The sequence below is a fragment of the Puma concolor genome, chromosome E4 (assembly GCF_028749965.1).
Source record: "Puma concolor isolate L17-30 chromosome E4, mPumCon1.1.hap2, whole genome shotgun sequence".
NCBI lineage: Eukaryota > Metazoa > Chordata > Mammalia > Carnivora > Felidae > Puma > Puma concolor.
In genome coordinates this window covers 49,928,895-49,956,809 of record NC_141683.1, presented here as the reverse complement: position 1 = coordinate 49,956,809, position 27,915 = coordinate 49,928,895, and the positions used below count along the sequence as shown (strand labels likewise).

The following is a 27,915-nucleotide window of genomic DNA, read 5'->3' as shown; positions in this document are numbered from 1 at the left end:
AGAGGTCAGGTAAGGCTACCGAGTAGAATCAGCAAGAAGCATCTCCTTGGTATCAGACCAGCACAGCAAAGTCTCCTTCATGAGGACTTCTGGTGTCTAATTCTCTGCGTCCTGATTGCTGAGGGGGATTTATGTACAAAACCTAAGGGCTGTTACATTTATGAATATCCCATTATTTCCTGAGGCAGGAACCCACAGACCTCCGAGAATGTGTTACCTGCACACAGTCTGACATAGTGAAATATCAACTTGACACATAGAGCTCAGAGGACACTTTGTTTTACACTGTTAGAGGGTGTACAGATTTTGGTCCAGTCCAAACCGCTATATATAGTGACAAGGCCGGGTAGAGGTGAACTTGGGCCAGATGGAGCAGAGAAAGCTGATTTGGTATGCAATGCACCTGCTGGGACAGGCTAGGCCCTCTATGCTGGGAGACCCATTTGATATGGCAGAGACCGGTGAACCCCATCTAGGGCCCAGCATGGAGGGCGTGTGTTGGTCGTAACCCTCCTGGGAGCTTCCTGGGTGCAATCTGAAATTGGCCCTTGTGCTCTGAGGGCAGAAAGAGACTGAAGAAAGAGGCAGTCATTCCAGGATGGTGGGTGGCAGCTTTAATAAGCAAAGGGGACTTACATATGAGGCTTGTCTCAGGCAGCAGCAAGATGAATGGATCCCTGTACCTGCTGGCCATACCTGCAAAGTTTATAAAGAGGCCTTCGCAGGGTCTAGTCACATACACCATGAAGGCGTTTTCAACGCCACGTCGCCATCTCAAGGCTATATCCTTGTGATACGGCCTCCGGGAGCAAGAAAGGCAAGTGGAAACCACGTTCCAAGGACAGGGCCGAGGAGGTGAGGGGCCTCCAAGTGCCAGGGTCCGGCTCACGGGTCGGTTGGTGGCCACATCTTTTTGATGACCTTTCCCACCGGGGTGGTCCCACCGATGAGTAGAGGGAGGAGGTCATCTTCAGAGGTACAGGCAGGTGTTGGTGTTTGCAAAGTCTGGCACACGGTGGGTAACATGGCCTGACCTGGGTCCTGTGCTTGCATGTAGAGAAGAACCTGACTCTAGAGGAGCCGGGGTACTGGGAAACTCACAAGGCCAGGACTGGAGTCCAGAAGAGCATGGCAGAGAACCAGCCCCAAGAACTGGGTTGTGCCTCTCCTCTGGGCCCCCTCCACACCTGGGCCTACAGACCACAGTGTAAGTGCGGTTCTGCTGCTTCTGTCAGCCCCATCAGTGATGAGTTCCCAGGGGCCAGCACCACATCTCAGTTTCTTCTGTGCCCCTGGTGCCTAGCAGAGTGCCTGACACACAGTGAGTGCTCAGCGAGCGTGTGAAGAAACAGGGGACTCGGTATGGAAACCCCTGCGCAGTGAGTCAGTGCTTCTCGCTCGGACCCAGCCTGGCCCTGAGCCCGAAGAAGCACAGCCTGCCAGTGAGGTGTGGGGTTGCGACCCAGGTAGGCCCTGGAGTTCACTGTCCTCTGGATGGGTTGCTGTGGCCCTGGTTTTTTGAGGTAGGGGAAGGAAGGGGATTGCTTTGTTCTGATCAATAATTAGATAAAAATAAGTGAACATTCGTATTTAGGGGACTCAGGAAAGAAGTGTGGCTTGCTTCAATGTTTGATTCCATCCAAGTTGTCTTTCCGTGAGCCATGATTTTCACGCGACTGTTGCCGCCCAGAAGAATAATGTCACTTAACGCCTCCCGTCCTCTGTTGCCGCCCAGAGGAGTAATGTCACCTAATGCCTCCCTTCCTCAGCTTCAGGTAGGAGCTCAGGGCCCCAGAAGGTGCTTCTCAGAGTGTTCGTCAGTCACATGGCCCAGGAACATCCCCAGAGCCCTGTGGTGAGAAGAGCTGGGGCTGCAGACGGCCTACAGGAGGAAGGCGGGTGGGCTTGCAGATGCTTCCCGAGCAGCTGAACAAAGATTCTGGAAAAAGCAGTCCCTGAGAACCAACATAATAGCGTGACACGCCATCTACCTCTTGTGAGTAAAAGGCCCGCCTAGGTGTCTTGATGCTATAAAAAGTGTCTGTCTGATGTTTGTCTACCAAAAAAAGCCAAGCAGAAGTCTTCATTATAAAAAAGACCCATGAAGGACTGGATTTCACACCCCCTTTTCCCATGGCCACTAATTAAAATTACCAACTTTGACAATCTATGGGATGTCACCAAATAGAAGTACTCGGCATTTCCACAGGAAACGCCCCTGTGGGTCACCACCCAGCAGTTACCACCACACGCATGTGAGTTCCCAAAGATCTGCAGTTAGCAGAAATGTATGACCAACTCTGTCAGTCAGGTTTAGTTGCAAAGAGAACCCACGTGAACTGGTTTAATTGTTGGGAGGGTCAGCAAGAGCGTGAACACTCAGCTTCCAGGAGCAGAGCTGAGACCCACGTCACAGAACTGGCTCCTTGAGAGCCGTGCCTTGGCTCCACCCCCACAGCAGACGAGATGCTTCAGCGTGGGCATTTCCTCACTGGAGGACTGGGAGCTAGACAAAGGCTAGCTTCCTACCAGTGCCTTTTGCCAAAAGGAAAAATCCACAGCCCTGCATGGAGCGCACTCCTATGACAAGAAAGGAAGGAGCACCTCAGGGAAACTGCCCAGTTCTTAGTCTTTAGATGCGCTGAGGTTTCCCTCACACCTCAGCCACCCGTGAGAGTCCTGCAGGCTGGCTCTGCCTCCGCCAGGAGTGGTTCTCTCCCTTCTCCATGGTGGCTCTGATAATCTGCCTCTGGCTTCCCTGTTTGGAGACGGAAAGACTTCTCTAGCTCATTGACCTCTCCGTGTGACTCTTGACTCTAGCAGCTTCCTTGCTTTGATCACCACCTGTAGCTCCAGGTCAGAGATCCCCATTTTCTGGCCCAAGCCCTGGAACTCCTACCCAAGGAAGAAGATTCACACCTTCTGGAGCATTCTTCACACGGACCCAGCTCTGACGTGCTAATGACCCTGGGGACAAAATGGGAAAGAGCAGAATGTAAACCAGGTGTGAAAAAGGCAACAGCCAGGCCCCGCAGAAGGCCAACCAGGGTCCGATGTCTCTAAGTAAAGGAAAACCTTGGTCCAATCGAGGCTATTGTCCATGTCTGTTGGTGGGGCCCAGCAGTAGGTGTCCCCATGCAGGAGTCATGTGCAGGTGGCTTCATGGGGCTAGACTGAGAGGGTCATCTGCAGCAGGTTATGGACTCTCAGCAAAGAGGACAACAGTGAGACTCATCCTCCAGGGAAGGTGCTGGCAGAGATGAGGCAACCTGCTTGGGCCCCAGTGCTGCTGAGAGGGCTTAGAACAGCAAGAGAAACTTCAGAGCAGACTCCTATTCCAGTACCCGCAGGAGGGGAGGGAGATTTGCAGAATGGATCCGGGGTCGACTGGAATTATTACACTGTAAATCTTGGATAAACGGGATCATTATTACAACCTCTGTCTCAGCACCCTAGCCTGTTGGCTGTTCAGATGAGAAGGGGTGAGCCCTTAACCTGAACTCCAGCTCTGCCAGCCCACATTAGTTGGGAGACCCGGCTCCAGTGTCTCACGTAGTCTTCCCTTTTGATCTCATCAGGTTCTTCCCTTGCACAAAAAACAGAGGAACGTGAACTTAAGTTTTCTTACAAGGGGACTTGTCAGAATGAAATGGGAAGGATGAGATCCATCAGGAAGGTGTGGCAGAGATCGGCTACCTGCTCCTTATGCTTATTTCCTCTTGGGGGACACTCAGCCACGTGTCCCAGCCTCCTTTGCAGGTAGGTGTGGACGTGTGGTTGCATTCTAGCCAAAAAAGTGGGAGCAAGAGTGGTGCTGGCTGCTCTCGGGACTGACCCACATCGTCGCCGTTGGTGATCTCCCATGTATACCATGCATAGTCCCCAAAAGGCTAATCCAGAGAAGCCATTGTGCCACTCAGATGTATGGCGTCGATGATGGATGGGGATTTGGAGGTGTCAGAGGTAGAGAGGAGGCTTTAAGGGACTGGGAGAACAACCACAGAGAATCTTTAAGCAGGGACGCCAAAACAGGTAGGAATATAATTGCCATCCACTGTTTGGACTCCATCCAAAGAGAGTAGAGGGACACCAGCCAAGTAAAGAGGCCCCAGGAGCCGTATTTAGCAGGAGCAGGGGAGCCTCTGATGGCTGGTGGTTCTCACTTTATCTCACACAGCAGGCTGTTCTGTGACATTGGCTGTGGGAATAGTGACAGGTTCCCCTGGGTCCTGGAAGGCCCTGGCAAATGTGTCCCTGTCCTGGTGAATGCACAGGAGGAAGAAGCCTGCAAGTCCTCATACAATACATTTGCTCTGACTTTTTACTTATCAGGAGCTGTCTTGAATTACCTGGAGATTTACAATTACCTGTTCAGAATATCCTGTTTTGTTCCTGAAATAGAGGTACTAGAAGTTCATGACAGAAACTAGATGTAATTTTTTCACAGGAACAATATAATAGGGTTGTGATTCTAGCCAAGGTCTGATACAGTATTTGCAGAAATGCCCAGAAATTGCAGAGTAACCGATGTGTCCATGAGAAATCTACCCTGACACAGTGGAGAGTGTTCTGAGGCATCTATGAATCAGTCAAGTAGGACAATGCAATAACCAATCACAGTAAAGCTCTAAAAATTTTATGTGAGAGCTTCACTGGGGGCTTGGAACCAGAGAGCCCTCTGGCTGAAGGCAGCAGCCAGACCCTACAGTATGTCCGCAGGGTGTTTCGGAGTGAATTATCCAGGTCATCTGTGTTGAACCCTGTTAGTCTGAGGTTGACTGGAGACCACAGCCGTCAGGATTCCGGATACCTTTATGAACTATTCTGTCCTCATCAAAGGATTTTAGAACACTGGGTCACCCCTGGAATTACAAGAGGCCATGCATGAAGTCAGAGGCCCAAGGCCATTTTTTGTTTGTTTTTAAAGTTTATTTTGAGAGAGAGAGAGAGAGAGAGAGAGAGCACACGTGTGCGGAGTAGGGGCAGAGAAAGAGGGGAGAGAGAGCATCCCAAGCACTGTTAGCACAGAGCCCCACAAACTGCGAGATCATGACCTGAGCGGAAACCAAGAGTCCCACGCTTAACCGACTGAGCTGCCATGAGACCACCCCCCTCTCCCCCCCCCCCGCCCTGGCCATTTTTAAATCCTCCTCCCCCAGCAGCCTCCCTTACAACATTGCCTTGGTGAAACTGAAAAACCAGGACCTTTGTAAGGAAAAGGAAATTCAAATGACATCCCCTTGGAGAAAAGAGACACGTGACTGCTTCTTTCTCTCCGTTGTGAATATCCCTTTTCCACCAAACCCCATTGGAACGTCTGTGGGCTTTCTGTTCCTTGCCCTCATCCCAGTGGGTTCCATCAGAACCCATGAAGGGGGGCAGAAAAAGCGCATGCGGTGTCCCTCAGGTAAGAACAGCCTAGGGCTGGCGTATAACCAACCAAGTTCTGCCACGGCACTATCCATGTTGCCATACCGCTTTGAGCTAACGCCTGGTGCAACTGCAGAATCTCAGAGGAGAAGACAATAACATGAGACTCATTTATTCAGGTTCACCAAACGGGTTTCCTCAGCCCTTCCCGAACACACTGATGACAACAGTGACGTATCTGGGCGCATGACTAGTGAATGCTGTGAGGAGGCGCAAGCCTGGAGCTGTGGGTCAGTTGTTATCATCTGTTCAAATGATGATAATTATACATGTATAATGTATAAAGCGGCTTTACAGCGAGACCCTGGTTTCTTTTAGACCCAATTTCCTGATACACGGGCCACTGGGCTCCTGTGAAATGCGTGGCCGGAAGGGGGCTCATTTAGTGACTGCTCAGCCAAGAGAAGGAAGCTTTGCTGTAGGTCCAGGAGGATCTGAAGCCAAAACAAAGAGGAGTCGGTGCCTGCTTCCTCAGGGCTGGTGAACGTTGAGAGGGAGTGTCATCTTCCCTGTAGTCCCCTGCCCAAGCCTGTCGGGTCTTTGGAAACCTAGAAAGGGCGGAGAAAGGGCCCTCCTGCTCTGTGGCCAGCAGATCTGCAAGGACTGAGTACGGGGGTCACAGGACCCTGACATTCCAGCCTTCACTTACTAGCTGGGAAAGAGGCCTGGAAAGTTCATCACTCCTCTCCCCAACTAAACAGAGTGATAGACACTTTTTCCTTTGGCTGTGATACAGTAAGAGTGATGACCATCACCAGGTTGGAGGCCATGAAGTAACCCCCTCAGAAATGCATCGGAAATATTGCCGCGGCTCCCGGGAAGGTTCTAGAGCTCACAGCCTCTGCGAGGGACAGAATGGGGGTGGGGGGGTGGTGTGCTGCAGGCACATGCTCCCCGTGCAGTTTCCATCCCTTCCTGTACTCCTGGGCTGGCTGGCCTCAGAATTTCCATGTTGGCCTTTCTGATAGCATCTAGGAGTTGAAACGAGAGGGAAGGAGGTAAAATGTCCACGAATTCCAAGGAAAGCAAAATTAGGCTTGCCAGCTGGATTCTGAATGATTTTAGGTCCCACAGGAGGCCACGATCCTCTGACTCTTTAGACACAAATTATAACCCCCTTCAGAATGGCCTCCGTATCCTCCCCACCCCAGGAGTCTTCTCAGCACTGTCCACATTTTGCTTCTTGCTCCAACCGTCTTCCAGGATGACAGAAGAGACTGTGTGGTGCAGGGCAGAGAGAGGACTGGGCCATCCGTGTGGTCAGGCCAGGGTGTCAGAAGCCATCCTTCAAAGATCAGCACCCCCTCAGCCCCCCAGCATAGAGGACCCCAGGTTGGTACAGTACATGCACCTTGAACAAGAGGGACTTCAAGGCATCTCAACCCAAGGCAGCTTCAGACCCAAGGAAGGGTCTGTCCACGTGGGGAAAGTACGACAGACCTTGTGCACAGTCTCGGAGGAGAGCTAGATGTTCGGGGCCGACACTTCCTGGTCGGTAAGTCCTGCTTAGGGAGGAGACAGAATCCTTGCTTCTGGTGAGGCATGCCTTCCGCTAAGGCCATAACAGGCCAGGTCCTCCCAGAGGGCGATTTTGCAGGTGGCCCCCTTCCCCCTTGCAGGAGGGAAACCTCATGGCTTTGGAACCCGACCTGTCCCTCAGCTCAGTGGCTGAGGCACCCGAGGCTCACAGCTGTAGTGATACTCCAGGCCAGGACGTGGGACTGGGGCATTGTGACCTCAGCAGTTCTGCACACAGAGAGGCAGTCATCCTCCCTCACCTTGGCCTGTAATCTGCACGGGACGGTGGCCTGGTCACAGGGGCCCGTGGTGGGGAGGTTGGGAAGTTAACACTCTGGCCTCCGCCATCATGTCGGCCAAGAGGGCAGAACTGAAGAAATCAAACCTGGTAAAGGACAAACACTGCTGGACAATGTGGGGCCTCTTTGAGTCCTCACTGAATGGAGGTGTAGGGTGTGGGTGGGGGGATACAGAGAATTTCTGGTGAATGCTCTGCCCTTTCTCTTTCTGTTCTGAGAGTGAAGTGGCCTCTGAGCCCGGAAGGAGGACGGGATTCATCCCTGGCCTCGGGGTGGGAAGGAAGGCGGCCTCTGCTGACTTCCTTTGGGGTGAGGAGCGACGTAATAACCCTCACCACCTCCAACCACCGCCGGAGCCACGCCTCCAGGCCGGGCCGGTACCAGGCCTGCATCCACGGGCACATCTAAGGCACACAAGCACCTTACTAGATAATGCGATGAGTGCCCCCGATTTGCAGACGAGGAAGGGAGGCTCAGGGGGAATAAATAATTTGCCCGGGTGACACAGCTAGGAGGGAAGCAGGCCGAGATCAGATTGCAAGTCAATCTGTCTCCAAAGCCTGAACTAATCCACAGCTTCCATAAAGTTATCTTCAAGTGCTCTCCCTGCTCAGGCCCCCCAGCGGGGGGAGGGCTACCTGCTGACTGGGCAGGTGCGTGTTCAGAAAAGAAAGATAACCCGACAAAGTTTGGGTTGTCTTGAATCGGGTGCTGGTGGGAGGGGGCGTACATGGGCCCGAGCTCAGGTGCAGGTGGACGGGCAGGATTGGGTAGGGGGGCTCTTGAGAGGGCTGGTGTTATCCCTCCAATCCTGGTGCCTGACAGGAGGACTGCCAAACTCCTGTCTCTACAGAGCAAGAACTACAAGGCAATGTGCCTGGAACTGAAGCCCGAGCCGACCAAAGTAAGAAGCTCTTTTGAGGCCATGCCGGCAGCCAGGCCTGAGACCCGTGGGGAGGTGACTTGGAGTCAGGGGTCGTTCGCTGTTCCTGGCGGCCAAGACCTGTCCCAGGTGCTGGGGGATACACTGAGAGGGAGAGACAAACTCTGCTCGCAAAAGTTCACGCTTGGAATAATCTGATACAGAAACAAAGAAGGAAAATGCGGCAGTGTTACCTGCAACGCAGAGAATTGAAATAGGGAGGGCCGCCTGGGTAGCTGCTGCCCACCAGGTGGTCGGGAAAGGCCCCAGGCTGGGCTGGGAGCTGAAGCACAAGATGAGGGCCGAGGGCCGAGGGCCGACCGGAAGCCTGAGGAAGAGCAGTGTGGGCGAAGGAAGGCGCACATTCCAAGTCCCTGAGGCAGGAAGGGCCTTGGCCGTTCAGTGGGCCAGGAGGGCGGTGGCGTGAGGAGCTCAGAGGGGAGACGGTGGTGGTGGGGTTGCCAGCTCTCACCGCTGTCCTAGCCTGAAAGGAGGAACAGAAACTCGGGGGGATCTCTCCTGCCTCATTCACCCACACCTGTGACGTCCACCATTCTGTGTTTCTGTTTTCAACCAACAGACGTATGACTACAAGGGAATTAAACAAGAAGGGCTGTCTACCAAACCAGGAGGGACACAGGAGCTAAGGGTAGGTGGGGCAGCCCAGGCCGCCGGCCGCTTCCATGGTGGGTTTGCTGCTGGCATCTGTGACTAGGCTCTGGGACCAAAAAATTGTACAATGAATTCTACTATACCCTTCACTCAGATCTCCCAAATGTTGGCATTTTACGATTCTCTCTCCCTCCCTCCCTCCCTCCCTCCCTCCCTCCCTCTCCCCCTCTCTCTCCGCATGTATTCACACACACACATACATATAAGGTATATTTCCTGAATCACCTAAGAGCACATTTCTCTGAAATTTCAGTGCATATTGCCTAAAAACAAGAACAATCTCTTACACAGTACAATGAGCAAAATATCACAACCAGGACATGAACATTGATTCAGTCCTTATTCTAATTGTATCAATTATTCCACTAATGTCTTTCACAACAAAAGAAAAAAACAACTCTTTTTGTGTGGGATCCAATCCAGGACCACACATGGCAGCTGGGTTCCCTGCCTCTTTAGTTTCCTTTCGTCTGGAATTCCACTTCAACCTTTGGTTTCTGGGACATTGTCATTTATGAGGATTATAGGTCATTTATCTTGTAGACCGACCCTTCATGTGGGTGGCCTGGTCCTTCCTGGTGACTAGATGTGGCTGTGCATTTTTGGGGGTCACATCACAGAAGTGAAGGTGTCCCCTTCAGGGCATCATAGCGGGAGGCACGTGATGTCTGTACGGCCCACTCCCCCCTTAACAGCATCCTTTCTTTCCGCCCTAATGGGAGGTATTTCTCTGTTCCTCCTTATTAGCAATGCCCCACGGTCTTTCCTTACTTCCTTTTGACAGTTTCCCTTCCTAGACCTTTCCTTACTCCTTCTCTTCCCTATTTTATTTCCTCAGACTGAACTCAGGGAGGTGAAGGAAGAGCTCAAGGAAAAAATGGATGAGATCAAACAGGTAACAGGATGAGACTCTCCAGGATATGGAGGGAAGGGGGAGCTTCCAGGAAAATGCAGTGGCCAACCTTGAATAGCGAGGGCAATCAGGAATTGTGTGGAAAACGCATCAGCCCAACTCAGCCCCATCTCCTCCAGTGTTTCAGTGCCGAGCAGCTGAGGGTATCGATGTCTTGTCTGTCTGATGCTGAAGCCCAGGTTTTGAATGACAAGAACTCTCTAAGGCATCACACTGAGGGTTAGGGAGATCTAGCCCTCGTGACAGAGTGAGAGGAGCTGAGCAGGATGTGGGAGAAGTCAGGGACCAATTCCATGCTCCTCCCTCCTCTTCTGGAGACAAGCAGCAGAGCAGGAACTCGCTTCTTGCTTCTTTGCTGGAACCACCGGTGGCATTTGTAGGAAGGGAGGGAATGCTGAAGAAAGAAGGTGTACTTGAAGCTATGGTCTGAGCTCCATGTTGAAGCGTTGCTGTACCCAGATCTAAGCCACCCCAAGGCCCCTGGTGGTGGTCACTTAATGGTACATGCACCCTAGTCCCTTCATAGACTCCTTGGGAAGAAAGTGGCTTTAATTGGCCACTACAAGTCTGTCCTTGAGTTTTATCCAAGAAGCAGCTGTTGCCCTTTGTTTAAAATGCCCCAGAGGGACTCTGCCTTCAGTAATACTTGCCATGCTTTTCTTCTTCAACAGATAAAGGGCATAATGGACAAGGATTTTGATAAACTCCAGGAATTCGTAGAGATTATGAAGGTAAGCATTTGCTGAGTGCCTTCCATGGGCCATTACGGCACTGGGAATTATGGAAGGCGATGCCAGACCCTGCCCTGAAGTCACTTACAATCTAGCAGAAGACCCAAACTCTATGGCAAGAGAGAATTAAATAACAAGTAAGTGCCGAGCTACATGACAATTGGCTGTCAGTTAATCAGGAGTCTGGAGAAATGAGTCACGAATGTGGGCCGGGGTAACTTAATACTTACAGAGAAAGTGACTCTTCCGGTGAGCTTTGAAGGCTACATGGGAAGCTAAATGCATATCTAACCAAAAGCCCAATAAGATTAGTTTTGAGCTCAGCAATTACTAAGAGGACCACCTAGACTCTAGAATAGTGGTTCTCGGGGTGCCTGGGTGGCTCAGTCAGTTAAGCGTCCGACTTCGGTGCAGGTCACGATCTCATGGTTTGTGGGTTCAAGCCCCGCGTCGGGCTCTGTGCTGACAGCTCAGAGCCTGGAGCCTGTTTTGGTTTCTGTGTCTCCCTCTGTCTCTGCTCCTCCCATGCTTGCACTCTGTCTCTCTCTCTCTCTCTCTCTCTCTCTCTCTCTCTCAAAAATAAAGATTAAAGAAAATGTTTAGAACAGTGGTTCTCAAACTGAGGGTTGATGGGGGGTGGGAGGTGGGTATTGAGGAGGGCACCTTTTGGATGAGGACTGGGTGTTGTATGGAAACCAATTTGACAATAAGTTTCAAAAAAAAAAAAAAAAGACTAGTGGTTCTCAAACCTTGATGTGTTTTGGAATTGCCTGGAGCACAATAAAGAAAATAGAGCCCAGATCCTTTTTGGAGGGGGCTTGGACCCTTGAATTTTTCTCACATTTCCTAAGTGAAAATTTGAGAACCACTGATGTAGAAGCATAAATAGGCAAAAGCAGATAGCTTTACATTTTTAACAGTTATAAAGGGGTACTACCCCTACCAGATATATAAAGTTCACATAAAGCCATAATAATCTTGTCTAGATAACCAGCCGCAGGAACAAAACCAGGGTAGATAACCTTGTCACCACCTCTGTGCCAGGGACACGCTAAGAATCACTTGCCAGGATTTTAAACATCTGTATACCCAGGCCTGGTTCAGATGAACTGAATAAAAATCTCCAGGCTGGGCCACAGTTGCTTCAAACTCTCGAAGTGATTCTGAGCTTTCCCCTGGATAAGAACCAGATCTTAAGTAGCTGTAGTTACTAACCTTGGCTGTACATTGCAGTCACCTGTACTATGGCTTTGACCTTATACCCAGCTGCACCCCATAACAATGAAATCAAAACCTCTTGAGATGATGAGGTCCAGGCAGGAGTAGTTTTTAAAGATCACCAGGTGATTCCGTTGTATGCCGAAGGTTGGGCAGCACAGCTCTATACAATTTCAAAGACAATAAGGATGATTTTTTGAATGTTAGAAGGAAAGGATTATATATTTATATTAAGAACTGGGATTATACGAAGAAAAACTTAGTTAACACTGTAAAAACTGAAATGGTGCATAGAGTGAATTTAAATAATAAAAACCAATAAGAGGGGCGCCTGGGTGGCGCAGTCGGTTAAGCGTCCGACTTCAGCCAGGTCACGATCTCGCGGTCCGTGAGTTTGAGCCCCGCGTCGGGCTCTGGGCTGATGGCTCGGAGCCTGGAGCCTGTTTCCGATTCTGTGTCTCCCTCTCTCTCTGCCCCTCCCCCGTTCATGCTCTGTCTCTCTCTGTCCCAAAAATAAATAAACATTGAAAAAAAAATTAAAAAAAAAAAAAACCAATAAGAATAAATTATATATGAATATTTAACTGTATGGTCTAAAAAGAAGTACAATGGAAGAAATCACTAAGGAAATATTGATATATTTAACAATATAAAAAATTTAAAAATGGTAACAGCAAAGCGCCATATACAGAATTAAGAAGCAAACAGTTTGAAGGAAATAATTTTCCACAAATATGATAAACATTGATAAAAGTTTTTTTAATCTATAACTTACAAATCTCACACAAATCAGTAAGAACCAAATAAGAAAATGGGCAAAGGGTATGAAGAAACAATCCACAAAAGAGAATACAACTAAAATGCAGTAAATATATTTAAAAGGTTTACCTCATGAAGAATGAATGAAATGCCAAATGGGAACAATACTTAAGTCATTGTCACATTCAAATAGATGAACTTTTAATTTATGACAGTTATAGAACAGGGCAAGAATGCTCTTATGCTGCTGATCAGAGTATAGGTTTGTGCAAAACTGGAAAGGAATTAGAAAATAGAAATAAAAAAATATCAAACCACTTGACCTATTAATTCCATTTCCCAGAATTTAGCCTATAAAAATAATCAGAAATACTAGCATGAGTATCTGTAAAAAGATATTCATCGCAGGATCATTATATATAATAGCAAAAATTTGGACACCACAATTTTCAACAGTAGAAGAATAGCCAAATAAATTATGGTATATCCACAGAATAAAAACTAGGAACTACTGGAGAAAATGTTTATAGGCACACATGGCTGGCTCAGTTGGTAGACATGTGACTCTTGATCGAGAGGTTATGAGTTCAAGGCCCACACTGGGCATGGAGCTTACTTTAAAAAAATTGGAGCACCTGGGTGGCTCAGTCAGTTAAACATCTGACTCTTGGTTTCGGCTCAGGTCATGATCTCATGGTTCGTGAGTTGAAACCCCATATCAGGCTGCATGCTCACACTATGGAGCCCTCTTGGGATTCTCTCTCTCTCTCTCTCTCTCTCTCTCTGCCCCTCCTTCATTCACTCTCTCTATCTCTCTCTCAAAAATAAATAAATAAACTTAAAAATTTTTTTAAATTAAGAGCAATGCCATGATTGGGTTAGATGTTAATATTAAGGGGAAACTTAATGAAATGAAAGGCATATGGGAACTCTTTGTACTATCTTTGCAACTCTCAGTAAGTCCCAAGTTATTTTGATGTAAAAAGCTTATTTAAAAAAAAGAATGCTTATAATGAGAAGTATGCTTATAATGAAAAGCAAGATACAAGCAATCTATATAGGCTGATCTCAGTTAAGTGGGGGAAAGTAGCAAAGTAAATATTTAGAAAAAAGACTGGAAAGAAATACACCAAAGGGGTTAATAACAGTTATGGCGAGGTGATGAGATTAATTTACTTTTATATTCCTCTATATTGTCCAAATTTTCTACAAAGGGCATGTATTATCTCTATATTAAAATGCAAACACAGTAAGTGTTTTGTTAGTGGGCAGGACTGGGTATGGAAAGGCACAAAGGAGGCTATTTTGGGCACGGGAACAGCTTGCACACAGCATGGAAGCAGGATGAACGTGAAGTGTATCATGGTCAGTGGGGAGATCAGTCATAAAAGTGGGATCATCCGGGAAAACTGTGAGAAATAAAATGGAATGGGCACAAAGGCGGTAGATAATGAAGGCTTTTGAAAGACAGGCGGACAGATTGGGACTTGGTTGTGTAAGCAGTAAGAGGCCTCTGGAGATTCTTAATCAAAGAACATGCTAGAAGCAGCACTTCAGAAAGGCTGAGCAGGCAGCTGTTTGCAAGGTGGGCTCGGGGGTGGGGGGAGCCGGGAGAGCAGGGTTGGGGGCTGTCTGGAGCTAGAATGTCAGGCAGGAAGCCACGTTCCCACTCAAGATGAGGAATGCTGGACTAGGTGTAGGAACAGAAGGGAAATGGTAAATCTGAAAGATGCACCGAAGGAAAAATAACATTTTTGATGATCAACTCAACATAGAGAATGAAGGAGAAGCACGTGTCCATGACCCCAACAGGCAATCTGGACAGTTAGAAGAAAGCGGTGACGGTGACAAGGACAGTTGGCAAACAGATTTAGAAGAGAAAATGAGGAGATCACTTCAGGACATGAGTTTGAAGTCACAGTGACACTTCTAAGAATAAGGGACGTTTTGACTCTGATTTTTCGAAACCAGGGGGCTTTTCACATCAAGGATATTTTCACTCTATTTATGAATACGGATGTCTTATCCAAAATGTATCCCACCACTTAAAAATACTTTTCAAGAAGTGGGGGGGTGGTGGCGCCTTGGTGGCTAGGTTGGTTAAGTGTCCTACCTCATGATCTCATGGTTTGTGAGTTCGGGTCCGGCATCGGGCTCTGTGGTGTCAGTGCAGAGCCCCCTTCAGACTTTCCATTCCCCTCTCTCTGCCCATACTGCTCACGCGTTCTCTCTCTCAAAAATAGACATTAAAAAAATGCTTTTCAAGAAGCTATTTTTTGAAATCCTCTCCACCCATACAGTATGATTCCTTGATCAGTTTTCTACCACACTTCAGTAAACTGTTGCCAAATCTTTCATTTTTTGTTCGAATTATTTTCCTTGAGGCAATTTATTTTTCATGGGTATTTTATAATGTTCAAGCCAACCTTGAACCTTGAACCTTATGTTTGTCCATAACAGATACCGTTGACGATGATATCTGCCATCTTAGACATTCTTTGATGACCGCTATTTCTATTCCAATGTCTCCGGATCAAACTTTACAGATCGTAACTCGCCAAGAAGATTTTACTGTTCTTTCAGTTCTTAGTAAATAATAAATGTGAGGGGCCAGTTGAACTAATGTCAGTTTTATTTTATGCTGACCATTTCTGCCAGAAATTGGGTAAAAGATGAAGCAAACGCGCATGCGCAGAATCTGGGTGCACAGCAGGGGTCAAAACATTGGAGCCAAAAGTGCCTTTGCGGGGGAAGGCACAAGATTCGTCTTCTTGCCTCCATCACTTCATAGGCCTTGAGCCAGAGCCAGGGCGTAAGGGTCTCATCCAGGTGTGGGATCAGGTGAAAGCCTTCCTGTCCTCTGACTCATCTGGAAACTTTGGATAAGCCCCTAATGACCCTGCCTGTACTTTGGCCTCATCCTGGAATGGGGGCGGGGAGAGGGAGAGGTGGCACGGGTCACCTAAGGCCGGTGAGGATTCCCGAGAAAGGAAGACATTGAGGTGATCTCTGAGTGGTTGGCAGCTAGAGGCGAGAAGAAAGGATTTCAGACGCCCTTCAAGATGATAAGGCTAAGCTTTGACTTTTCTCCTGAAGGAAATGCAGAAGGATATGGATGAGAAGATGGATGTTTTAATAAATATGCACAAGAGCAGCAAGTAAGTGTGACCTGCACCCGTCTCTCTTCGTCCCTGAGGCATCTCCTCCCTTCACTCTGCTAAGCGTCCTCGGGCTCAGAGGACCCTCAGACTCTTCAAGGACCTGTCTTGGTTTCTCTTCCCCCAATGGCTCGGATGTCGGGGCCCTCCGTGGCCGCCCACACTGTGGTCATCTCCCTGTCGTGTTGGAAATCGTCCCCCCAGCTCTGCCCCTCCCTAACTCCCTCCCCCAGTCCCCTTAGAAGAGGTCCAGAGGAGCAGCAGGAGTTCAGGCTGACGGCAAAGACGGACACAGACCCACAGCTCCGGCTCAAGAAAGTGGATGGAGCTGATGGCATGCCACTCACTCTCCACGAGAAGATGATGGCACTTCAGAAACCAAAAAAGGACCCACTGGATTCCCTTCATCAAGGCAGGACCTGCTGCGTAAGTGAAGCCTGACCCCCCCCCCCACACGCTGGTGTGCCCCTCCAGGCTCCTGCCCTGCCCTGACCATCCTAGGCCCTCTCACTCCCTTACCTCCTGCTCTAAAGGGATGGGTTCCACCCCTCTACTGGCCCCAGATGCCTCCCTAGCCCAGAGCCCCCTCCGGGGGCTTGCCCTCTAAGCCTGGGGAGAGTCCTAAGCCGTGACCAAGTGAGCCTCAACCCTGGAGGTGCCCACTGCCAAGCGCCAACATCTTGCTCTGCCCTTTCCTATAGCAAGACCCCATGAGGTGCCTAGCAGGTGGCCATCTTGGACCAGGGGAAAATGATCTTTCTTGTGCCATTTCTTTTTCCCTCTACAGGAAAGATGTTTGTTGTGTGCCCAGAAGAACAACTGCAGTCAGGGGTAGGTAGACCCATTCGAGAAGTCCTTGTCCCAGTCGGGTGCCCCATCATCCCAGAGGCAGTGTGCTCAAGCTGCATTTGCCTCCAGTCCCCCTGACGGTGGCTCTTCCCCCAATGGGGGACCTCATCCACTCGGTCATAGAGGATATGGCGCGAGGCCGGAGGACCCGGGTCCCCCAGCCTGGAGGCTGCAGCCCAGAGGCTCCTGCGGGGAAGGGTGCCTCGCCGGCAGCTCGCTGACCCTGCCTCAGGGTCCTGCCTTTCTCATCCTCTAGCAGAAAACTTCCATGCCATTCCTGGGCACCCTTTTCATCCTTGGCATCTGGAGCTGCTTTCTGATTTATTTGTGCTTCAAGCCCTATGCGGGGGAAGGTGTGCTTCCAACCTAGAGCCACCACAGAGCCCACCGGCAGCCCCGGCCCTTCCTCTCCACTCCCTGAGCTGCACGATGAGGGCGTGGGGCCCGCTGACACGCCACCCCACCCCAGACCTCCTCCCACCTGGAGATTAAAACCCTCACTTTAAAGCCAAAGCACGTATCGTCATTTGGAATATCAGCCCCAGACTTCATTGTGCAAGAATGTCACTTTTTTGTTTCTAAATCCCCATATTTCAGACACCAAGCCCTCTTCCTGCTTCCTGTTGGATTAGTGGGAAATTCTATCTTGGTCATTCTCAGGGTCATCCCCCCCCCCACCTCCCTCCCTCTGCCTAGTTCTGCAAAGGTCTCAGGTCAAAAGAGAGGGGGGAGGCCACAAAGGTAAGAGCTGCCATTCCGTGGGGTGCAGGAGAGACCTCCAGTGTCCTACATACCTGTGCCCCCTGTGTTCTTAGCTCCTGCACTGTGTGTGTGGTGTGTGTGTGGGACCCAAGAGTCTTGGGTGAGTGGGGGACCCCAAGCCCAGGGTCTAGCCTGCTCTGCTTCCCTCTGAGGTTTTGTCATGGAGCACAGCCTAGGGCCCCACTGCTCATAGGAACTTGGTCCCCTTTGTGGGCTCTGGGGATCCACCCTCCTACCCTCCTGAAGGTCTCCTGTCCCCCCAACCCAAAAGGAGACCTATCCCTTCAGAGTCCTTAGGTCTTCACAAAGGTGGTGGTGATCCAGTGACCTTCACCTGCTCCCGTCTTTGTCCTGCCCCAAATCCCCTCCCCTGGCCACTAGCTTGAAATGAGAGTAAAGAAAGATACAGAGAAAATAGTGTCTCAGTAAACTCTCCTGTCATGAGTGTGATTTTTGGGGTTTAGTTTAATGGAGGAGGAATTAATAGGATTCCATATTTTATTTAACACCAGCTTGCTTGCTGCTTCTTTTTTTAAATGTTTATTTATTTTTGAAAGAGAGCACATGAGCTGGAGGAGGCAGGGGGGTGGGCAGAAAGACAGGGAGACAGAATCCGAAGTAGGCTCCAGGCTCTGAGCTGTCAGCACTGAGCCTGATGTGGGGCCCGAACCCACGAACCACAAGATCGTGACCTGAGCCAGGTTCAGATGGTTAACCAGCTGAGCCACCCGGAGGGCCCCTCACACCAGCTTTCTTGTTTCATCTCTTTGCTAAGCTGGCTGCTTAGACTTTTAGCCAGTCTAGTGAATAATTGACCAAGTTGTTAATGGCTACGTAGTAATGAGTGATGTGTTGGGCTTCTGACTTATATTTAACAAACAAAAACCAAAACAAAGTCTAGGACTTGCCTTCAAGGAGCTTATAGCTAGTAAGTAAACATAGTATATTAAACATAGTAAACATGTATATTAAAAAATATAGACCATATGACAACAAGGACAATAACTATAGCGTGTGATGAAAGCAGAAAGGAGTTAGAAATGGGAAAAAGGAGAAGGGTGTGTGTAGAACGTGTCTATTTCCTGCTGCGGTAACAGATTACCACACGGTTAATGGCTTGAGACAACACAAGATGGGTCCAAAATGGGTCTCCCGGGGCTAACCTCAAGGTGTTGGCACGCCTGCATTCCTTCTGGAGGCTCCAGGGGAGAATATGCTTGTCTTTTCCGGCTCCTACGGGCTGCCTGCATCCTTTGGCACATGGCCCCTTCCATGTTCAAAGCCAGCAATGGCCAGCTGCGTCTCTCTCATTCCGTATCACTCTGACCCTGATTCGTCTTCTGCCTTCTCTTCCACTTTTCAGGCCCCTTGTGATTACGCTGGGCCCGCCTAATCATAATCATAAGGATAATAATTACCTTAAAGTAATAAGTTAGTCAGCTAATGAACAACCTTACTTCCCCTTTGCTGTGTAACATAACGTATTCGTGGGTTCTAGGGATTAGAACACGCACATCTTTGGGGGCTGCTATTCTGCCAACACAAGGGACTCCCCAGACCCTGTCCCTTGACCTCCAAACCTTCAAACGCTTGGGAACACTGCATTGTGTAGTTCTGTGCTGTCGTAATAGGCCCACAAATCCTCTGATACTCTTTCAAGAGGAGCCTAATTCCTCTCCCCTCAAGTGAGGGCTGGACATAGTGACTCACTCCCAATGAACAGAATATGGCAGAAGTGATGGCGTGTTACTTCCAAGACTCAATCATAAAAGATCCGGTGGCTTCATCTTGCTGTCTCTTGGATACCCAGCCTGGGTGAAGCTCGCAGCCATGTAGTAATGGCGTCCAAGTGGTCCTCTGGAATGGGCCACAGGGCAAGGCACTGAGACCTGCTGCCAATAGCTACGGGGCAGGTCAGCTGCAGCCCTAGAGCCTTCAGGTGGCAGCGGCCCCCACCAACATCTTGACTGCAACCTTATGAAAAGACCCTGAGCCAGAACCACCCAGTTCCAAATTCCTGACCCGTGGAAACTGTGACGTAATAAATGCTTGTTGGTTTAAGTTGCTAGGTTTTGAGATGATTTGTTAGCAATGATCATACACGTGCATACCTCCTGTTCATTTTTTTAATTGTTTTTTAACGTTTATTTATTATTGAGAGACAGAGCATGAGCGGGGGGGGGGGGGCAGAGAGAGAGGAGGAGACACAGAATCCGAAACAGGCTCCAGGCTCTGAGCTGTCAGTACAGAGCCCGATGCGGGGCTCAAACCCACAAACCACGAGATCATGACCTGAGCCGAAGTCGGATGCTTAACCGGCTGAGCCCCCCGGGCGCCCACCTCCTGTTCATTTTTTAGTGACTTCAAAAATTGAGGCATAAAGCGTATGGTTATGTACAATTCGATGGATTTTTATATCTGTATACATCACTGATGTTATTCTAGAACATCTCCAGCACCTTTTTCCCATCCATACCTAGCCTGCTCCCAGGTTACCACTATTCTGATCTTTATCCGCACAGGTTATTTTGCCTGTCTTTGAACTTGATTTATAGATGGAATCCTATAGGTATTTTCTTATTTCTTTTGCTCAAAATTATGTCTGTGTAACTCATGCATACCGTTGTGTGAGTAGCAATTGTTCATTATTTTGTAATTGCTCTGCAGTTTTCATTTTGTGAATACACCATAATTTACTTACCCATTCTCCTAGTGGTGGCCCAGATGATTCTCTAAACAGGCTAAGTAAAAACAATTTTCCCCATTGCCCTCTGTGCATTTGCCCTGTCTGTAAACCCCTTCTCTGATCCCTGGTGCCCTGCAGGTCACTTTATGCCCTCTTTTTTTCCCCAACGACAACAAAAAATATTTGCTTTATTAGACTGAAGAGAACCTCAAGGCTTGAACTTGAGCCCTGACCTCTCACCAAAGCTCAGATCTACCTGTCTATCTAAGCCCTGGCCATTGTGTCAAACTCAGTATAGCCAAAATCAGAATCCTCACTTCTGCACCCAAATCCCTTCTCTGCCTGACTTCCTGACAGGGGTCCTTGTCCTTGCTCAGTGTCCTGGCACCTGGGGCACAGGAGGATCTCTAGACAAGGGATGGAACTTTTCTCCCACCAGGGTTGTCTTCAACCCTTCCATCTGCCTGTCTGCCTGGCACCCTGTCTCGACTTCCCAGGGGGAAATCTCACATGCCGTAGAGCTCAGAACCCCTGCCTGAGAAGTCATGTCTGTGGCTTATTTTCCCAAAGCTCTTTTGGCGGTTTTAGGATTTCTGAGAACATGGGCAAAGACCCTATGACAGGCGGGCAATGGATTCTTTCCTCTTTACCCTGCTCTCGATCACTCCCTCCATGATATATCTTTGATGGCTCTCAGGACCTTCTCTGAGAGCTAAGGATGAGAGAAGAGTGTGGGCTTCTTCGGGGCAGGGACTCCAGCATTCATTTGTTACCCACCACCCCGGCCACTTGCCAGGTGTGTGGATGTGTGGCTAGTGTTCCCTGTTTCTGACATTGGTGCCGCTTAGTCATTCAAGTCTTAACACTTTGTCTCTCTCTCTCCCTCCCATAGCAAATGAGCTACCAATTCCCAAAAGCAATCTTTCTAACATTTCCTATGTCCATTCTAGAATCCTCCAATTCCCATACATATTCTAACCCAGGCTCTTAGCATCTGGATTCTAAACCACTTACAGTAGCTTCTGACCCACTAGTTTCTTCCAACCTGGAATGCGTTGTGCGCATACCATTTCCAGATATTTGGTCCTTAGCCACTGCTTTCTACTCCAACACTGTCCCTTGCTCAAAAATCTTCAGTGCCCACTACTCATGGGATAATATCCAGACTCCTCAACTTGTTGTTCTAGACCTTGCATTTTGTTAAAAAAAAAATAATGTTTACTATTTATTTTTGAGACAGAGAGCACACAGAATCTGAAGCAGCCTCCAGGCCTGAGCTGTCAGAACAGAGCCTGACACAGGGCTCAAACCCATGAAACCTGAGATCATGAACTGAGCTGAAGTCAGATGCTCAACCGACTGAACCACCCAGGCGCCCCTTGACCTTGCATTTCTGATCTGATCTTAGGTGTCTGAACTTTTCTCCCCCCTTCCCATCTGTAAGCCTATAGTCTAGATCCCACATGGGCCCTCCACATCCCACTCTCACACCCCCTGCCTTTGCTCACCTCATTCTCCCACCTCCATGAGCCCCCACCGTCCCTTCTGGACTCAGCTCCTCAAGGACCCAGTGACCAGGCTGCTCAGCCACTCAGAGACCTTTCCCACCTGCTTACTGGTTCCAGTCTGCATGTCTCCTCTCCCTGCAGTTTGTCGGTTTCTGGAGCCAGCGCTTGTGTGGTCTTCATTCGTCTTCGTCCCCAGCATGGAGGTCAGAGCCCTGCACTTGTCAGGTTCTCAGGAAATGTTTGTCACCTCAACTTTTGCTGCATAGGCTGAGCTGGCTTCTTAACCCCCTCCAGGACTTGCAGCCTTGGCCCTATGACCCCAGTGGGGGCTTCTCCCGCATGGATCCCCCCAAGACTGAGCAGGCTCTGGGCAGGTGCCGAGAGAACTCTTTGGACTCTCCAGATTTCCATCCCGGGTCATGTCGGGAACTATACTTATGTGACTGTGCCCTGTGTTCAGTTTGGCTCATGAGACAGGGAAGGTTCCCTCTTGAGACTTGACTTTTGCAGCCAAATTCCCCTCAATGTGTTTTCAAACCTAAGCAGATGCCAGTTTTAAGAACTAAAGCAAGGTCGTCAGGGAAACAGGGCTTCCAGGAGTAACGGAAGTGCTGAGTCTTCTCTGTGCAGATGATCTGCAGTGCCGATCAAGTCCCGGGGACTGGTGACGGTGGCCCTGCAGTCCCTGTCCCCTGACTCTTCCCAAGCTCCCCTCTGCCGCATTTCCATGTCACCCAATGCAGAGGCAGCAGAGGACAACAGTGTGTGCTGAGGGGACACGTTTGCCCGGCTGTCAAACAGCTGTCACATCTGTCCTTGGGAATGGACCTTCTGGGAGCCCAAGCCGTCATTCCTGCTGACGCCACACATGGACCAGCTTTGCTGGTGAGCTTGTGCTTTCTCTGGAGGTCTCAATGTCACGTCACCTGAAGCGTCATTATACTTCATCTCTTCTCCCAAAGACGCTGTTCCTGTCCCCAACTTGGGGGCATGTCCCCGACCTCTTCTTTGTGCAATAGGTCCCAGTTGATCAGACCAAGGTAGATCTCCAGCTCCACTTGCCCAACCAGAGTCCTTTCTCTGCGAATCTGGGAATTGGGGGAGACTCCAGTGGCCCCCAGAACTGAGGACTTCTAACTGGGGGCTGGAGAGGCATCTGGCATGTTGGCCCAAGAAGCAGAAAAAGCCGGTCTGTAGAAAAAGACAAGCAGTTTGCAGAAAGCCAAGCAACAGAGAAGCTGAGAGAAGGGGAGAGCCATGCGGTCCCAAAGAGGGGCTGCCAGAGCCACCGCCTTAGCTTTGCGATAGCCCCCGGGGCTCTTGGACCGCGGTGCCCTTTGCTGTGACAGCAGAGTGGTCTCCGGTTACCACAGAGCTAGCCCCCCCGCGGTTAGCAGTCTCAGAGATCATCCGCACCAATCTCTTCAACTTACTGTGGGAACTCTGAGGCCCAGAGAGGTGCAGCGAGGTGCCCTCAGCCACACAGCCAGTTTGTAGCAAAGCCAGGGCCACACCCCAGTTTTCTGACTCCGGGTCCAGTGCTCTCTGCTCCCTTTGCTCTGTGGCTCCCTGGGGCCCGCTGCACTCGCAAGGGTGACGGGGTGAGGAAGAAGGAGCAGAGCTCTTGGGGTCAACGAGATCTGGATAGCATCAGCGGTGTGGCTGCAGGTCCGTCACTTCCCCTCTCTGAGACTCACGGTCTCATCTGGGACGCCCCTCTAACAGGGGCATTGTGAGGGTTACATCAGAGTATAGGTAGAGGAGTTAATTTTTTAAGATTTTTTTTTTTTTTTTTTTTTTGAGAGGGGCGCCTGGGTGGCTCAGTCGGTTAAGCATCTGACTTTGGCTCAGGTCATGATCTCATGGTTCGTGGGTTCGAGCCCCGTGTTGGGCTCTGGGCTGATGGCTCAGAGCCTGGAGTCTGCTTCGGATTCTGTGTCTCCCTCTCTCTCTGCCCCTCCCCTGCTTGTGCTCTGTCTGTCTCTCTCAAAAATAAGTAAACTTAAAACAATTTTTTTTAATTTATTTTGAGAGAGAGGGAGAGGGAGAGAGAGAATCCCAAACAGGCTCCTTGCTGTCAGCACTGAGCCAGACGCGGGGCTCGAACTCACAAACTATGAGATCATAACCGGAGCCGAAATCAAGAGTCAGATGCTTAACTGACTGAGCCACCCAGGAGGAGTTAATTTTTCAGTAAAAACTGCAGGGACAATGACAACAGTGACGGCAGAATGGCCTTTCCTAGGTTCAAAGGCCTTCAATTCCCAGTCCGTTTCCTGCCACCTTGACTGACTCCGGTCACGATGAATGTGGATCTACATTTATTTAAAAAATAAACAAATGACTTACCGTGTTTTGAGAGGAGGAAGGATGTGTATATTAGGAGACCAAACAATAGGGAAACATAAGAACGGTAAGGGGTTGGGATGGGCTCTTCCAGAGGAAAGAACAGGCAGGTCCTTGTGACACAGCCTGTCAGGCCTGTGACCTCAGCGTGTGACTCCCACAGGTAACAGGTGCGCAGCCCCAGGCCCCGACTCGAGCAGTCACCAGAGAGGCCCGTGGCTGAGACATGGGGTGGCAATTAGGTGGGCGGGGCCGGGCCCAGGAGGAGGCCAGGCCGTGTCGTCCGTTCCCATCCCTGCCGCGGGGCCCAGCTCGGCGCTGACTGCTACCGCCACAGTTGGGAGCTCAGACCAGTCTCTCTCGGACTCACCAGGTCTGGTTATGCCCATTTCCGTGCCGGTTGGCTACCCACCCGCTTTCCTAAGCGGGCCACCCTGACTGGTCCCAGGGGCTCCTAGAGCCTCCCTGCACCGCCCCTCCCCCCCCCCCCCCCCCCCCCCCCCCCCCCCCCAGTATTTCAGAGGTGATCTGTCCTCCTATGTGTGTGATCAAGGTGACTCTTTGGTACTTCTCTCCGTGTTAAAACAAACACAACAAAGCACGTTCAATCTTCAGAATTGAGATGAAAGAACGAGCGAATGCCAGACCCTGATTCCAACAGTAGGAAACCCAGAAGGTGGAGAAGCGCGCCCTCAGCAGGCGATGGAAGGATGTTTAATGGCAGTTCTGCCCACGTGACACTTTAATATGGATATCAGCTTCCCAAAGGGGTGGCCAAGAAGGGCTCTGTTCTGTGTTTTTTATGAGTGATGAGTTTGTGGGGAGATGAGGAACTCCAGTGAGAGTCTACGTGGCATGATATTTCTGAGGGGCAATCTGGTGACACATACCAGAAGCTTTAAAAGACAAGAGGAAAAAAATAGGGAAGGTTGCCAAGATTTAACTACAAGGGTATCATGGAGTCACTTATTCTATTTTTTTTTTTTAACATTTATTTTATTCTTGGAGAGAACATAAGCAGAGTTGATGAGCAGAGGGAGAGAGAGAGAGAAAGAGAGAGAATCTTAAGCAGTCTCCATGCTCAGTGGCAAGCCCAATGCGGGGGCTCAATCCCGTGACCCTGGGATCGTGACCTGAGCCAAAACCAAGAGTCATACGCTACACCAACTGAGCCACCCAGGCGCCCTATGGAGTCATTTATAATATGTACTTAAAAATCAGAAACAATATAAATGGATACCAACTGGTTAAATAAATTACGGCGCACTCATAAAGTGGAATGCTCTACTGAAATTAAGAATAACATGGGGCGCCTGCATGGCTCAGTCGGTTGAGTGCCCGATTTCGGTTCAGGTCATGATCTCACACTTTGTGGGTTTGAGCCCCGCATTGGGCTCTGTGCCGGCAGCTCGGAGCCTGGAGCCTGCTGTCTCCTTCTCTCTCTGCCCCTGCCCTGCTCGCACTCTGTCTCTTTCTCTCTTTCTCTCTCTCTCTCTCTCTCTCTCTCAAAAAGAAAACATTAAAAAAAAAAAGAATAAGATAGTTGGGGCACCTGGGTGGCTTAGTCAGTTAAGGATCCGACTTTGGCTCGGGTGGTGATCTCCTGTTTCATGAGTTTGAGCCCTGCATCAGGCTCTGTGCCGACTGTGCAGAGCCTGCTTGGAATTCTCTCTCTTCCTCTCTCTCTGCTCCTCCCTGACTTGTGCTCTCTCTCTCAAAATAAATAAACTTAAAAAAAGAAAAAAGTATATTGTTGAAATATATTTAATACCATCAAGAGATGTGAATGATATAATGATAATTGGAAAACAGCAAATTATGAAATGGTATTAGAGTATAATCCCATTGCTGGTAAGAATGTGTGTGTGAGGTATGTCCGTCCACACATGTGCATAGAGGCATGCATGAATGAAAAGACTTAGAAGGATGTACACAAGAATAAGAGCAGTGGTTTTCTCTGCATAGAAGGATTATGACTAATTTTTCTGTCATTCTTTGTGCTTACCTGTAATCTCTGTTTCTACAAGGAACTTGCATAATCTGTATAATAAAAAATAAGACTCTTTAGGATGGAAGCAAGGTCAATAGAGACCTCCTAAAATTTCTTCTGATGGAAGGCACCTTAGACCCTTCTATTTCCTAGGAGTGACCAGTGAAGACATGCCCCAGGGCCTTTGCACTTACAAACGTTCCCTCCCATTTCCTCAGCTATCCACATGCCTGGCTCCCTCACCTCAAAAGTACCTTCTCAGTGACACGTTCCCTCTTATTCCATACAAACAACAATGTCCCCAACCGCAGCATTCCTTATGGTCCATACTCTGCTTTATTTTTCTCTCCAGTATACTTAGCACCAACTTACATAGTATGTATTCTACTTGTTTGTGGTTTTTCTTCTACTACAATGTGAGCTCCTCGAGAACAGAGATTTTGTTTCTGTCCCTGCTCTCTCCCAGGGCCTACCGCAGTCCCGAACATAGAAGATGGGGTCAATAAACACTTGCTAAAAGGACACGTGCAAACCGAGTTGTTTATCGTATCCCGGGCACTTCAGGCTCTGTGCCAAGAGCTTTGCCCACATGGTTTCACTTTGTTCTTACAACAACCCTGTGAAGTCATTCTACTATTCCATGAAGTCATTCAAACTGCCATTCTCCCTATCTTATGCTGGACGAAACAGGCTGGGAGAGAGGAGGCAGTGAAAATAATCATGGCATAAGTGGGAGAGTTGGAATTGGAATCGGAGCATTCTGATGTCAGACCCTATTTCCTCTACCCTCTTGCTTCTCACTAGGTGGTTCCCCCAGCCCAGCGGCATCCGCATCGTCTTGTTAGAAATCCAGAGTCTCCGGTTGTATCCCAGACCTACCGAATCAGGGTCTGCCAGCCTCCCAGGTAGCTCCATGCCACTGAAGTCTGAGAAGCGGTGTTCCAGTCTATGCTATCAGGTGTATGGAAAATAGGGGGCCTCAGTCTGACCAAGGGGGTGCCTATGGTCTGGGTGAGTTTGGCCTTGGGTTTTGCATTCCTGTGGGCTGTTTTTCCTGCCCACTACGCCCCAACCCAGGAGCTCTTCAGTATCCACTGTCGCAGTCCTGGAGAGATACCGAACAGGGTCTGGTACAGATAGCAAAGCCTGGAGAGATACCGAAAAGAGTCTGGTGCAGATAGCAAAGCCTTTGGCTTCTCTCTACGGTCACCCCGTGGGCCTCTGGGGGAGAGACAGAGTTTCATGTGGATTAGTGAACGCTCAGTATCGCCTCTGCTCAGGAGCCAGGCCCGTTGGGCACAGTGTTTCTTCTCTTTCTTGGAGGAAACCTCCCAGTTCACTTTGGAAAAACCAGACCCGTGTCTCTCGAACGCACGTGACAGAACCCACCGACATCAGAGATGTAGGGCTGAGCCAAGACTAGAAGCTATTCAGACTTGACTCTTAGTCCAGGCAGGTTGTTAAAATAAAACAAAAGCTACTTTCAATTAAATTATTAATGCCTGGGAGCCCACCCTGGCGCTCATTTTTTTTGTCACTAGGAGCCACGTTCAGACTTGACATTCACTGAAAAGGAGGCCTGAAATAAAACCAGAAATCTCACTCCTAGCCTTGCCCAAGCAGTTAAAAACAAGTGTAGGTAAACCCATCTGCAAAAGCCAACTCTTGAAAACGTACCAGCAGAGGGCGCTAGAGCCCCATCAGTCCCTGCCCGCTGACTTTCCCCGAAGGAAAGTCTGCAAAGTCGCAGAAAAAGAAATCACACCGGATGGGTGGGGAGAGAGGGTATCTAGACCCTGGGTCCCACCCTGGCTTCATCTTTGTAATTTTGTGGGATCGCAAGACGACGGATACTTGTGATTTGTGCCTACAGGAAAGCCAGTGGTAACCCACGTAAAGGAATCAGTTTCAAAAGGCCTCCTCCCCCAAATCCAGTGTTTGGAACACACAAGAAGTGACCTTCACTCATTCCTTCACCTGCTTACCCAGCATTTGTTGAGCACCTACTATGATCCAGGCACAGGGCTAGACCGCTGCATTTTCCCATAAAGTGGTGCTGTAACAATAGATTCCGAGGCTAGCCCTCAAAACCTTTGAAGTCTTTAGTGTAGAGAGAATAGAATTAGACTATTTTCCGTTCTGGGGTAGAGAAAA

The 27,915-nt window shown here is 49.4% G+C and overlaps 1 protein-coding gene and 1 long non-coding RNA gene across 6 annotated transcripts; one reads left to right on the top strand and one right to left on the bottom strand.

Moving 5' to 3' along the window:
• Positions 1–591: 591 nt before the first annotated feature.
• LOC147572658 (uncharacterized) lies at positions 592–7,540 on the bottom strand. The gene is made up of 2 exons (XR_015246455.1): positions 6,871–7,540; positions 592–2,967 (listed from the first exon to the last, which is right to left on the bottom strand). It is a non-coding gene; the product is annotated as an uncharacterized LOC147572658 (long non-coding RNA).
• Positions 7,184–21,463, top strand: TEX35 (testis expressed 35). Of its 5 annotated transcripts, none has more exons than XM_086694837.1 (9): positions 7,184–7,336; positions 8,101–8,151; positions 8,750–8,818; positions 9,680–9,736; positions 10,426–10,485; positions 15,559–15,620; positions 15,854–16,046; positions 16,408–16,451; positions 21,158–21,463. In XM_086694837.1, exons 1-9 carry the CDS (start codon positions 7,298–7,300, stop codon positions 21,231–21,233), a joined length of 651 nt encoding a protein of 216 aa, XP_086550963.1. In that variant the 5' UTR covers positions 7,184–7,297; the 3' UTR covers positions 21,234–21,463. The 5 variants fall into 5 exon arrangements, with proteins under 5 accessions (XP_086550963.1, XP_086550960.1, XP_086550961.1 ...); XM_086694834.1 differs by having other exon boundaries at positions 7,185–7,336; positions 8,101–8,259; XM_086694835.1 differs by lacking the exon at positions 21,158–21,463 and adding an exon at positions 16,729–17,068 and having other exon boundaries at positions 7,185–7,336; positions 8,101–8,259.
• The last annotated feature ends 6,452 nt before the right edge of the window (positions 21,464–27,915 follow it).

Coding starts and splice junctions, on each gene's coding strand:
- TEX35 (XM_086694834.1), top strand. CDS start 7,298: ATGTCGGCCAAGAGGGCAGAACTGAAGAAATCAAACCTG. Junction 9,737..10,425: donor AAATGGATGAGATCAAACAG/GTAACAGGATGA, acceptor CTTCTTCAACAG/ATAAAGGGCATAATGGACAA. Junction 15,621..15,853: donor AATATGCACAAGAGCAGCAA/GTAAGTGTGACC, acceptor TCCCTCCCCCAG/TCCCCTTAGAAGAGGTCCAG.